The sequence below is a fragment of the Phragmites australis genome, chromosome 8, assembly GCF_958298935.1.
Source record: "Phragmites australis chromosome 8, lpPhrAust1.1, whole genome shotgun sequence".
NCBI classification, from domain to species: Eukaryota; Viridiplantae; Streptophyta; class Magnoliopsida; order Poales; family Poaceae; genus Phragmites; species Phragmites australis.
This window is the reverse complement of record NC_084928.1, coordinates 16571726-16585401: the sequence shown is the minus strand read 5'-3', so window position 1 is coordinate 16585401 and position 13676 is coordinate 16571726. Positions and strand designations below refer to the sequence as shown.

The window sequence follows — 13676 nt, the reverse complement described above, 5'->3', positions numbered from 1 at the left end:
CGCCTGTGAAAATCGATTTCCATAGGCGGTCCACATTAGGAACCGCTTGTGGAATGTCACTTTTGCGTCTGTGGAAATCGTAGGCCTTCTGTCGCAGACGGGTGCGCCAAACGTCTGTGAAAAGACGTTTCCACCCGCCTGTACAGTATCGTTCTGTACTAGTGTCATGGCACAGAACGACCAAGAGATAATAAAATCCGCACAAACACAAATCTCTATTCCCTTGGTCCCCAATCGTCGTCTCCTCCTCGCTCCCTCACCTCGACTCCTCGGCTATTCCCATCGACAGGGGACGGCGGCGGCGGGGTGGACTGACAGAGTCCAATTCTCACACGACCTGTATTCTCTCCCACTCTCTCGGTCAGTTTCTCGAGTCTCTTATTTTGTTAGGCTGTTAGTTTCAGTTTCAGCAGAGCCTGTTCGTTTACCGTTTCTTTAGCTAGTTATGCGCGGCATGATCGGACTTGTGGGATGTCACGATTTGTGGAGATCATGGCATGCATATCGGCCTCATTAGCCACCTCTGGTTTTGTCTATTTAAGCAATAAGATTAGAAGAAAATCCTGCAACGGTTAATGTAGGACCAAAAGCCTTCCAGACTTCTGAACCGTTTTCCTCAGTTCCAGCCTCTGTTGTCATCAACAGTCTGAATCTCGTCAGACTTATAGAGCCCGAGGGATTGAGTGATCAAGAGAGTGCGCGATCCCGAGTGAGTGATCCCCAACAGACTGGGAGAGCCTCGCGGAGGTCACATCCGGGGCGGTCGGCTCGCTTGTCAGCATCACAGTGCTCTACCCACTCGACACTTGCAAGACCAAGTTCCAGGCTGAGCTCCAGATGCAGCAAGGCGCGCACTAGTATAGGTACAGCTGACCCCCTCCTTATCGCTTTCTCCAGCCGCCTGATCCGTAGGGCGGGGCTCATGAGGTCTGGCTTGTCGAGGCCTTGGATGATCGCGTGGTGCAAGAGCAGAGCCCTTTTCTGAAAGGCGGTCCGTGAGGATTTGGATCTGGGAGTTTTGATTTTGAAGAATATGCTCACAATGGTTGGAATTTTCTGAATCGTGCTGTGCGTATGCGATTGATTGTGACGGCTCATAGAGTCCTGTGTTAGCAGATTGTGCTATTTTAATCACCTCTGGCTTAGCTAATTTGATTAACTAATTCTATGAGATTTAAAGTCTGCAACTGTGTACTTTAAATCATTTGATTGACTAATCTCTACTATAGAAAATACAAGTTAGTTTCTGTATCGCCCATTCCTTCTATTCTCCTTCTATCTAATAAAAATTTCTAAAATTCGAATAATTTATCTACTTTTACTCTGCACTCTTATCATCTCGCCTCATTACTGATTATAGATACGAGATTTATTTTACTAATGAAAATAAATAAAATAGTTAGTAGATAATCTTTTCTCCTTTTTCAGATCCTATTTGAAATCAAACTACGTCATCTTTTCTAACGTATTCGTTGAGAGGAGCATTCCCATGGCATATTGACATCTTTATACTGGAATTTGTGTTTAATGTTACTATATTTAATATTTGTATTTTGATTATAAATAGGCTGAAACCATACCTCTAAAATGATTTAAAACCGTTTGGAGGGAATTGGGACGGTTTGGTTGGGGTGGATTGGTTTTGTTTGGGTTTGAGAGAGGGAGTGGTGCGCTTGGGTGGTCTGGGCTAACATTGATCTGAGAGAATGGTTTGTTTGGTTTTGGGTCGGTTCTCAGCCCATTAGCAGGGTTTAGCCTCCGTCCGTCGTTCCTAGCGTCCACTCCCTAACCAAGCCAGGAGCCGGCGGCACACCGCACAGTCGCGGAGACGTAGCTGCCGGCGGTGGCAAGCAGCCAGCAGACTGTGAAGAGAAGGTGGACAGTGGCCTGGTATTGCCCTCTTCCTCTCCTCGATTTGTCGTTCCATTTTGGAAACGGTTTTTTTATTTTTATTTTTTTTGCCTTTCGCGTTGGAGGATTAGACTGAAGAAGACCGAATCGTTTGTGAGCGTAGATCTGAAATATGAAGATAAGCAATCTTGTATTCAAGTAAGGCCGATTGATGTTTTGTTTTGAATAATACGTATTGTGACTAATCTAGTCTTGAGCTTAATTTTATTGGACTTATGAATTATGCTACGGTTAATGTGTTGAACCAGAAACTGAACTGTGCTTCATGTTATGACTTTGGTATGGGTGTTCGTCGTAGATGTTTTGTTGCATCGTTAGGCACAGGGCTCAAATTTCATGTCTATTAAATTTGCATTCTACCGGTTTGTTTTGACTTTGGTATGGGTGGGTAGAATTTGCGCAAGTTTTACTCCATTAGAATTGCCGATGCTTGGTGAAACCCTGGTTCCGCTACTTCTTGGGCATGACAGACGGGTGGGGTGAGCATCCGAGTGGTGTTGGAATTTGGTCGCCGTCAGCTCCGAGCGGGGTTGAGTCTTCCTTGATTGTTATTCTTCTTTCTGGATTCTCCTGTCGCGCTGTAATGTGTGATTTGTCTAGGTGAATGACTAAATGAGGTGTCATGTCTCATATTAGTGCAACATTAGAGCACTAGCACTGTAGCAAAACAAATACTAAATTGCCTGATGCAGTAATGCTGCTTGGGTTCTTGTCGATTTTACTGCTTTTACTAATTGTGATAGATTTAAGGGTAAAACTTGATATATTGATTGCTTTGTGTGATAGTTTGAGTTCTGAAGTCATCTTATGAATTATTGACTGACTAAAAATGCCTTAGAAAATATCGGTTATGCTGGAGAACTCTTTGTTTCACTTAGCCTCTTTGCTTGTTGATGTCAATGAAACATTTTTGGTTGGAATTATCATTAGGATTGTGATACTTTGAGTTTTGATTGTGCTTGGCCAGTTGACCACACTGGTGCAGTGAGACAAGCTATTGGTTGATGCTCATGGGCTTTGCAAACTCATAATCAGTCCTGTCTGGTTAGCGGCTATAGTTTAATCCTACATACAGTAGTGGGAGCGGGAATGAGATATCCGCCAGTGTTTTTTTGCTGCTGCTGTCTTTTCTCGTTTTTTTTTTGATAAACTATGCTGTGCATGGACTTCATCTTCCCTTCAATTTGTGCACTGGGTAAATATTCGTACGAAATTATGCCAGGTTTTTTTTAGGCATTACTAAGTTCTTTTTGGCATTACTAATGTCCATTCCTTATTGTAGGACCTAAGTTTCATCCAGACTGCTTTTGATCCTTGGAGATGGCGAATCAATCATTTCTTGATAGGATGGTTTCCCAACTTCGTTCAACATGCAAGTGAGGAAAACATGCACTGTTTCCAGTTCATTCTTTGTTTGTAATTTTTCAGCAGAACATGCAGCTCCCACTGGTTTTTCTTTTTATCCCATTGCTATCATGCGAATCATTTCGATATAACCGACCAAACATGTAGTGTAAAAGAATGTATAACTAGTAGTCAGATCTTCTAGTTAATATCCTTAGCTATATTTTTAGTTATTAGAGAGAAACTTTAACACGCCATCTTTGATGATAGCTTGTCACATTTTTCAATTAGATATGGAGATAGATTCTAAACTTGCTTATAGTCTATAGATACACTCTTGACTTATCATATCAGAGTTCATTATGAATAAGATTGGTTGGCATCTGTCCTTTCACTAAGATATAGAAAGGATGTAATATCTTTACTGTGCACTATTTGTAACGTGAACTTGTCATCTCCTCTCTAAACCAAATCATGTGTTGATCTGCACCATGGATGAATTTGAAATTGGTAAGTATGGAAATCAGTTTCCCTGCTCTAGATGTCATTGGTAGCACTAAATCTTGTAGTAATTGTCAGCAGTCACCCCACTGCATGAGCCGGCTTGTATATATACTGCTCGCGGGACTAAACTCGTTTGCATTTTTAGTTTATTATGTTACATTATATTTTAATGTTATCTAATATTTAAAATTACAGGTACTACACTGGATATCCCAAGGACCTAGGGCCATCAAGAATTATACCATTCACATCAGAGCGTCAATTTGTGCAGCTACTGCATGAAGGACGGCCTGTAGTTGTTGCCTTTACTATTAAGTATACTAACTCTCCTGTTTTTTGTTTATAAACACTAGCAAGAATAGTAAGCCCTCATATATAAAAGGTTTCACTCACTCCAATCCTCAAAATTGCCTTTGTGTTGTGCCTTTGTAGGTGCACTTATACACAGCATCTTGACCAAGTACTGGAAGAAGCTGCTGCCACATTTTATCCAGATATAAAGTTTGTTCGAGTAAGCTAGTATTGACTCTATGTTTATTGTTTAAAGAAGTATGTGTAATGACAGTTTTGTCAGAACACTTCTAATGTGATGAACTATTTTGGGAAAGGGTGCAAACTGATGATGCCTCAACAACTTCCAATGCTTATATTAACAGTATAAATGTTGTAGCCTGTTATGTCTATTCTGACGATAAAACCATAAAGTTTATTCTAGTTTTCTGATTCAATGTTACTGAGCAACTAATGTAATCTCTATCAATTATCCCATGACTATAAATGGATTAACAAACTCAGGAATTTATAGTTTTCTAGTTGGCTTAACTTGTTGGAATTCAACACTTATATTTTTGCACATTTCTCTTGATATGTTCCTTCTTTTAGTTTCTGTTTTATGGGACAAGCAACTCTATGAAAGAATATTATGATTCAGAATAATATGCTCGATTAATCAAGAGATACAATTACTATAAATCAGCATGCAGTTATAGTCTCATAAGGCTGCCTTGTCAAATCAGTCTACTGAATTTTGGTTTCTTCTATATGCTGGATAATTTTGGTCACGGGTGACTTCGTGCTTACATTGTTTGGTCTTGCTATTTTTCATGTATATTTAGGTGGCTGTTGTAATCTTTTTTGCCTTCAGTCTGAAGGAAGTATACAATGAATATTCTACTCCTCTGCTATCAGGTCGAGTGCCCAAAGTATCCCGGGTTTTGCCTCACAAGGCAAAAGAATGAATATCCATTTATTGAAGTATTTTACAACCCAGAACAGGTTATCATTCTTTACTTCATGTCTATTGGTTACATGTTTCATTTTCTTTGGCGTAAATTGGATTTATGCCATTTCCTTTCATACTCTGGTTACACATTTCATTCACTTCTGTTTTGTGTAATTTGTGCCCATTGGGATAATGGGTAGCGGTATAATGTATCTGTTGCAATTCTTATTTTTCTAGAGTTCAAGAGCCATCAGTCACCAAATCGTTTCAGCATCCATTTTGAGTGCTATCAGCACACCATATAACATAACTTCTACTTACTTTGTTCTACACCAAACAACCAAATAACAGCATAATGCATTATGTTGCAATTCATTACTGACTAGCTAAGTGCACGTGTTGCAACGAAAATACAAACATTGGACATAGTAACATCAAACACAAACTCAAGGTATGAATATATGGACACGCGATGGGAGCACTGTTGAACGAGTATGTCATTAGCGATGTCGTAGTTTGATTTTAGATAGGAACTGAAAAAGGAGATTATCTGTTAATTTCTTTATTTATTTTCATCAGTAAAACGGGTCCCATATCCGTAGCCGGTAACAAAGCGGTGAGACTAGAGGATGAGGGTGAATGACAAAAGTGGATAAATTATTCGAATTTTATGGGTTTTTAATAGATGGAAGGAGAGCAGGGAGAAGAGGTGATGCAAGAACTAGCTCGTGTTTTATATAGTAGAGATTTTGGTGCTTGCTAAATTATATTATCATTCTTAATTAAATTTTGTCAACTGTCTTGATGTTTTGTGATTAGTCTTTAGGCTATAGGATGCTAAGTTGCTAAATTCGTTTAATGCAATGGTTTGGTGATCCCAGAGGGAAGAAACTATTTTTGTATGAGATGCTCAACAATCTGCATGTTGTGGACGCTTTTGTCGGATGAACATACAGGCACCAAGTTAAGGTGAAGGAGGGGCCGACGTCTACAGAATATTCAGCTAAGGCTTCAACGTAGAGAAAAAGATATGTTTAGAGATATCGATTTGTTCGGTTAGATTCATTAGATATGTTTGGAGATACAGATAGGTTTGGTTAGATTCATTAAGTTGAGAGATTAGATTTGCTAGTTAGAGATAAGATTGTTAGTTTGTTAGACGCCAGTCTTATATAAAGGGTTTTGCTTGTTCGATATAGATGAATCATCAATAAAGCTTATAATTCGACTAATAGCTGCTTAGAGCCTCTCAGAGAGGGCGAGTACACTCCATCATCCGAGCCATATCATCTTTGGTATCAGTCATGGGCGATCCTGTGACCATGGCCAACATCACGTCCAAGCTCAACATGATTCTCCTCATCATTGACTGCCACATCAATGAGATTTCCCACATTGAGACCCAATTCTCTTCCCTCAACATCGCAGTCAACCACTTGTAGAGCAAACAGCTCGTGCGTGAGACCAGCAGCTCTGGCATAGGCAATGCCGGAGGCTCTAGTTAGGACGATGAAGATCGCAAGCCGCTCGGTGGCGTTGCCGACCATATTGCCCGACCGGCGACGCACGTGCACAAGGTTTGGTTTTTGGATTATGACGGCAAGGATGTTCCAGTTATTTGGATTCATAGCTATGAGCAGTTCTTTCTCGCTCAGTGCACACTGGATGACGAGAAGGTTTGGTTGGCATCGTTCCACATGACTGGCTCAGCTAGCTAGGGGTATTATTGCTTGGAACGCAATCGTGTTATCCCAACTTAGCATTAGTTCATGGAATTCATCAAGGCCGATTTGGACCACCAATTCGTAGCAATCCCTTTGGCGAACTCATGCATTTGCGCCGCACGGGAACGGTGGAGGAATACCAGTAGTTCTTGACGCTCCTTTCATGGTGCGACGATGACACGGAGCTGCAATAGGTTAACATATTCACCGCCAGCCTCTGGAATCCACTTTGTACCGACATAGAGCTGCAACGGCCGGCAACGTTGGAGGATACCGTGAACTTGGCCCAAGCCTTTGCCCACCGCCTCGACGTCGAAGATGATGACGCGTGTGTAGGGACCCGGCCGACCCATCCTTCCGCTCCGTCCAGATCGGCCGAAGCACATGCCAAGCCCGTTGAAGGGTGCGACTCCTTCCACATCTACGCCATTTGTGCCTTCGGCTTCGGTGCAAAATCCACGTACGGTGCCAACGCCTAACATTTGTTTCACACGCTGTCATCTACTGAGATGGCAGAACGCCAACTCAAAGGCCTTTGCTTCAATTGCCCCGAGATGTTTTCCAAGGAACATTTTGCAGCACTGCTCCATGAAGGGCATTTATCTCCTAGAACTTGAAGATACTGTCGCCCAGGAAGATTCGTCGGATGACGGTCCTGAAATTTCGATGGATGCCATCACCGGCATTGTGTTCAATCAGACGATGCACTTAGTGGTTGAAATCATCGACCAGACCTTGAGAGCTCTAGTGGACATAGGCTCCACGCACTCTTTTGTTGCCGATCAGACTGCACGAGGCTTGGTCTGACCCCGGTTCTCCAGTCAGGCCTGACAATTGGCGTGGCCAATGGTGATTACTTGCCTTGCACTAGTATTTGCAGAGCAACTTCCATTAGAATCGGTGGCGAATCCTTCAGCATCACCCTTTACGTTTTACCTTTGAAAGGATATGAGGTCGTCCTTGGCGTGCATTGGTTGCTCACCTTAGGAACGGTATTGTGGGACTTTGAGCATCAGTCCATGTCATTTTGGGGCGACAACCACTGTGTTTAGTGGGTTAGCATGGACACCACTCCAGCACCTCGCCTTCATGCGTTGCATTCGGAAGACCTCCTTAGCTTGCTGCTCGTGGAGTTCACAGACATTTTTTAGGCCCCTCAAGGACTCCCTCCTCGCCGGCATTCCGACCATCGCATCCATCTGCTATTGGGGACCACGTCCATTGTTGTTCGTCCCTACCGGTATCCCTAATTGCTCAAGGATGAGATTGAGCGCCAATGTGCAAAGATGTTACGCCAGGGGATCATTAGGGAGAGCACATCGGCATTCTCATCACCTGTCCTATTGCACAAGCCAGATGAATCGTGGCATTTTTGTGTAGATTATTGAGCTTTGAATGCCAGGACAGTGAAGAACAAATTTCCAATCTCGATCATCGATGAGCTGCTCAATGAATTGAAAGGTGCACGATTCTTCACCAAACTGGATCTTCGTAGTGGCTACCATCAAGTTTTGATGCATCCACCAGACATTGAGAAGATGGCATTCTGCACTCATCACGGCCATTATGAATTTTTTGTTATGTCGTTCGGACTCACAAATTTACCCTCCACCTTTCAAGCATTGATGAATGATACCCTCAAGGCTTTCATCCGATGGTTTGTGCTCGTGTTTTTTTATGATATCCTAATCTACAGTGTGTCATGGTCTGAGCATTTGCAGCATGTCTGGGTTGTCTTCCTATTGATGCAGGAGCACTAGCTAGCAGTCAAGAGGTCCAAGTGCTTGTTTGGCGCACATTGGGTGGCATACCTGGGACACATTGTCTCTAGCCAAGGTGTTGCCATGGATCCAGCAAAGGTGGAGGCAGTACTAGCATGGCCAACATCGAGCACGGTGCATGCGCTCAAGTGTTTCCTCGGTCTCACGAGCTATCATCTTAAATTCATCAAGGAACGCGACGCGGTGGCCTGGCAATTGACTCAACCACTGAAGAAGGATGCATTTGTTTGGACGGCAGAAGCCAACCACGCATTCGACGAACTAAAATGAGCGTTCACGGAAGGGTTGGTCCTGCAATTGCCGGATTTTGATCAACACTTCATCGTTGACTGTGATGCATTAGGCTCAGGCTTTCGGGCAGTCCTTCACCAGGGAGGCGGGCCTATTGCGTTCTTCAGTCGGGCAGTGACTCCTCACCATGCCAAGCTGGCCGCTTATGAGCGCAAGCTAATCAGGCTTGTCAAGGCAGTGCGGCATGGGCAGCCGTACCTTTGGGCGCGGCCGCTCTTGGTCCACAATAATCCCTATAGCTTGAAGTGCCTCCTAGATCAACGACTGTCTACGATCCCTCAACACACATGGGTCAGCAAGATATTCGGATATAACATTACGGTGGAGCTTTGGCCGAGAATACAGAACACAGCAGCAAACACACTATCGCGATGAGATTAAGATAAGTCTTCATTCATGCATTGTCCACGCCCGAGTTCACACTCTTCTAAGATGTCGAGCAGGAGGCGTTCGCCCTTTCGGAGGTGATGGCCAAGAAGGAGATCGTTGCGGGGACAGTTGGCTCGGCTTGGACCGAGGTGGATCGCTTTGTCCTCTATAAGGGTTTTATATTCGTGCTGACGTCATCGACATTGTGGCCACGGATCTTGGTATTGGCGCACGAGACCGGCCATGAGGGTGTCCAGAAAACCCTGCATCGTCTGCGCGCCTCTTTCTTCAATCCACACGCCACTAGATTAGTACGGGATTTCGTTCAAGGATGTGCGGTGTGTCAATGTAACAAGATAGAACACCTTCATCCGGCAGGTCTTCTGTAGCCTTTCAACGTGCCTCAGGCGGTTTGGGCGAACATCGCCATGGACTTCATCAAGTGATTTTCAAAAGTGGGTGGTAAATCAATGGTGTTGACAGTGGTGGATCGGTTCTCTGAATATGCACATTTCATTGCTTTGGGGCATCCCTATACGGCTATGTCGGTGGCTCAGGCGTTCTTCGACCATATCGTCTGACTGCACGGCATTCCTTGTTCAATTGTGAGCGATCGAGACCCCGTGTTCACTAGTACCTTCTGGACCGAGTTGTTCAGTCTCATGGGAATCAAGCTGCAGCTCAGCTCAGCCTTTGATCCCCAAACGGATGGACAATCGGAGGTAAAATATCGTATATTGGGTGTTTATCTACGTTGTCTCGTTGGGGATTGGCCGCACAGTTGGCTTCGCTGGTTGCCTTGGGCGGAATATTGCTTCCATACCTTGTTTCAGACGTCCTTGAAGACAACTCCCTTCCCGATGGTGTATGGCCGTACACCGCCTGAGTTGATCGCCTATTAATTGGGCATGGCGTGGGTAGTAGTGGTAGACAAGAAGCTCCAAGATCATGATGTTTTTCTCAATGAGATTCGAGAACGTCTGCGTCTCGCTCAAGACTCTATGAAGGTGACCTATGATGATCGCCATCGAGATGTGCGATTCACAGTTGGAGATTGGGTTTGGTTGCGGCTGCAACATAGGACAGCAGCAACGATCATGGATAAAACAACCGGAAAGCTTGCTCCCCGGTATTATGGACCTTTTCAAATTGTTGAGCACATCAGACCGGTGGTGTATCATTTACTACTGCCGCCACATGCTCGGATTCATGATGTTTTTCATGTCATCTTCCTGAAGAAATTCCATGGCGATCCTCCTACGGACATTGTTCACTTACCTCACATCAAACATGGCCGTGTTCTCTCGGAGCCAATGCAAATTGTTCGCTCTCGGCTCAACCCTGGCACATGGGAGATTTTGGTGCAGTGGGTCAAGAAGCTCGGTTGTTGCAACATGGGAGATTGGATAATTTTACTCAGCAGTACCTGGAGTTCCAGCTCAAGGACGAGCTGTTTCGCCAGGAGGGCGGAAATGTTGTGGATGCTTTTGTCAGACGAACGTACAGGCATCGGGTTAAGGTGAAGGAGGGGCCGGCATCCACAGAAGATTCAGCTAAGGTTTCAACGTAGAGATAGATATGTTTAGAGATAAAGATTTGTTTAGTTAGATTCATTAGATATGTTTGGAGATACATATAGGTTCGGTTAGATTCATTAAGTTTAGAGATATGATTTTCTACTTAGATATAAGATTGTTAGTTTGTTAGACGCCAGTCTTATATAAAGGGCTGTGCTTGTTCGGTTTAGATGGATCATCAATAAAGCTTATAATTCGAGTAATAGCTGCTCAGAGCTTCTCAAAGAAGGTGAGTACACTCCATCCCAGCCATATCACTGAAAGTCATATGCTCTTGTTTGATGAAAAGTTCAAGAAACGATTATCTATTATTGTGGATATAAACCAAGTTTCCTGCAATATATGCCGTCTGTGACACAATCCACTTCAGGGATATTGGAGGTGCAAGGGAAGTTTATGCACGACCTAATTCAGGGTCATTGTGTTTTCATTTTGAGAAAGAAACCCCTATGCTAGTTTGCTTACCTAAACTTGTTTGTTAGTTGATCCTAAATGACATCAGAATCATTAAGCATTACTTGTGCAGCCGTTTACTATACCAAAAAGCAGTTTCATTCTTTCATATTCAGGCATAACATATTATTTGGTTATAGAGTTGCAGTTTTTTTTCTTAAGCATAATGTCAGTGGCATATCAATACAATTTACTTTCTTTTGAGTTGGTAATTACTTGTGTATTTTCTCAGGCTGCTAGCCAAGGAAAGGGCATGGATCTTAACATCACTAAATATTCTGTAAAAGTTCTACCTGTAAGTGATGTTCTGAATTTATTGTTAGACCTTTCAAAAGATTTGGTGAATGGACCCGTGCCTGTCAGTTTAATGCTTTGTAGAGAGATTCATGTTTTCCTGTGGAGCTGACATGATATATTTTATCTTGTGCAGTTCAACTATGACCAGAGCGTGTATGGATTCCGAGAATATTTCAAGAAGCATGGATTCAAATATTTTGACACAACCTAGGTCAGTTATTAAGAATCTGCATTGAGAGAAGTCCTGGTGAGTTGAAATGTCGTGAAGCTCTACTGGTGTCTTACCTACTTTAAGGAATGTCTGTCATGTACTCGTATGTGGGGATAGTCCATACCTATAGATTAGCATTGCCATACTAAAATGATTAACGAGCAAAGTTTGTGTTGATGTATGTCATTTTGTTCCACTAAGCACATTCAATTCAGTAGATTCAATGTTTTCCCATCCAGCAAAAGAGTATTTTGCATCTCATTTTTCCTATGTGAGAAATCTGCTATTGTATCTTGATTGGGTTGCTGTATAGTTGAAACTGTCAGTTTCATAGAGCAAACCGAGTCCTGGACAGTATAATTTTGTTATATTTGTTAGAAGATATGAGGTAAAACTAATGTTGTGGATCTTATTGTGATTTTTTTATCGAGAAACATTTTATTTAACCATATTTGTTATTACCATTTGGAGTTCACAGGATTAATGTGTGGGTTATTTGTATCCAACGATTGTAGGCATACGCATGTCACACCTAAGAGTTCTCATTTATTTTCTTCTGACCCTATCATATCCTTGAAAGATTCGTCCCTATAAACTTTGCAATGCAAAGGGAACGGCCAACCAGCTGGTTTCGTACACCTCTCATATTGGAATTTGAATTACATCTCATGTAATTGACATAAAATTACAACCATTTCTGGGTCCACCACTGCTTGAACTTGGTTTCTTCTGTGCATTTTATAATTGGTGAATGTAAATCTCTATCCTTGGGACATTGTGATTGCTTTGGGTGCGTTGATTCCTGAGTTCTGTATAATAGACATCTAGAGCCAGTAATTGACGACTAAAGTTGCCTTAGGAAATGTCAGTTAATGATGCAAACTAGATGATTCACTTATATGAGTTACCCCGACTGCTTGTTTGATGTCATTGAAACATTAATGACGGAATATGACATCACATGGATTGTGAATTTTTGAGGTTTGAGTGCATTTGGTAAGGTGATTTGTCTTGTCTTTTTATTTCTCTCTACAGGTCATATCAGTGTTAGAAATTTTGCTGAATGATGTGGAGATCCATCCCCCTTCATGATTTTGTGCTTGACCTCGGTGACACCAAACAAACGAAGATCATTCACGGACCACCCCGAAACAGAAATTCTCTTTTTCATTATTCCCACTACATGTCATATTAGAGTTTTACTGTAATGTTTGCACATCTGTGCTACTGGTAAATGGGAGTTGTCTCGTATCATGTTTATTTCATTCTACGACTACCCCAGGGTGAATTCCTATTTTCTCATTCCCCCCCTATATAGATCGTAAGTGTAAATTTTTGAGAAATGCTGCTTGGATCGACTCCACTTATGTGATATTATTGAATTTTTGCGTGCCCTTGCCACCGGCAAATGGGGATTATCCTATTACAGGAGCGGTGGTTATTTCATTAATCGACCGGCCGTTCTCCCACTACAGATCGTATCAGAGTTTAAAACATGAGCAATGATGTGCATCTTCAGTACCCTTCGTCTTGAAATTTCTGCGGTTTTTGTGCATCCGTGCGGCTGACCAACACCAGACCTCTGTTAATTTTACGATGTTGCTATGGTGAAACAGCGGCACGTCAGAAATTTTCCAGGTTCTGAGTAACCAATTTAACTCTTTGTCGTTGTATTTGCGGCTACTTGTCAGGTGACTACTTTCGAGCCCCAAAGACTCGTATTCTAAGGAAATAGGTACTGCCTTCTCCTATTATTCCTTCAGTAACGAAGAGAAAGCAGGACAAATTCTCTCGAATAATCCAATCCACTGCACATATTGCCAGTGTTACTCATGCCTGTGATGATCTCTGAATTTTGTCCTAATTGGACAGCAGGTAAACAATTCTCTAGATTTGAATTTTAACCACAACTTGTTCGGTAGCTCAACATGATAGCAGCTAGCAATCCCAATTTATCTCTAGCGCCTTGAGCATTGATGGTAGCAATGGAAC

General features: G+C 42.6%; 1 protein-coding gene across 6 annotated transcripts; it reads left to right on the top strand.

The window, feature by feature from the left end:
* Positions 1-212: 212 nt before the first annotated feature.
* On the top strand, positions 213-13151 carry LOC133926711 (uncharacterized). Of its 6 annotated transcripts, XM_062372738.1 has the most exons (9): positions 1644-1890; positions 1983-2049; positions 3194-3287; positions 3955-4074; positions 4192-4270; positions 4948-5034; positions 11409-11471; positions 11607-11720; positions 12720-13151. In XM_062372738.1, the coding sequence occupies exons 3-8, from the start codon at positions 3232-3234 to the stop codon at positions 11682-11684; spliced, it is 483 nt and encodes a 160-aa protein (XP_062228722.1). In that variant the 5' UTR covers positions 1644-1890; positions 1983-2049; positions 3194-3231; the 3' UTR covers positions 11685-11720; positions 12720-13151. The 6 variants fall into 6 exon arrangements, with proteins under 6 accessions (XP_062228723.1, XP_062228725.1, XP_062228726.1 ...); XM_062372739.1 differs by lacking the exons at positions 1644-1890; positions 1983-2049 and adding an exon at positions 213-360; XM_062372741.1 differs by lacking the exon at positions 1983-2049 and having other exon boundaries at positions 1626-1890; positions 11607-11684.
* The last annotated feature ends 525 nt before the right edge of the window (positions 13152-13676 follow it).

What these genes read in the sequence shown, in the direction of transcription:
- LOC133926711 (XM_062372739.1), top strand. Translation starts at nt 3,232, where the DNA reads ATGGCGAATCAATCATTTCTTGATAGGATGGTTTCCCAACTTCGTTCA. An exon ending in CAACTTCGTTCAACATGCAA is followed by an intron (nt 3,288 to 3,954) that starts GTGAGGAAAACA and finishes TTAAAATTACAG; the next exon opens with GTACTACACTGGATATCCCA. An exon ending in TATTTTACAACCCAGAACAG is followed by an intron (nt 5,035 to 11,408) that starts GTTATCATTCTT and finishes GTATTTTCTCAG; the next exon opens with GCTGCTAGCCAAGGAAAGGG.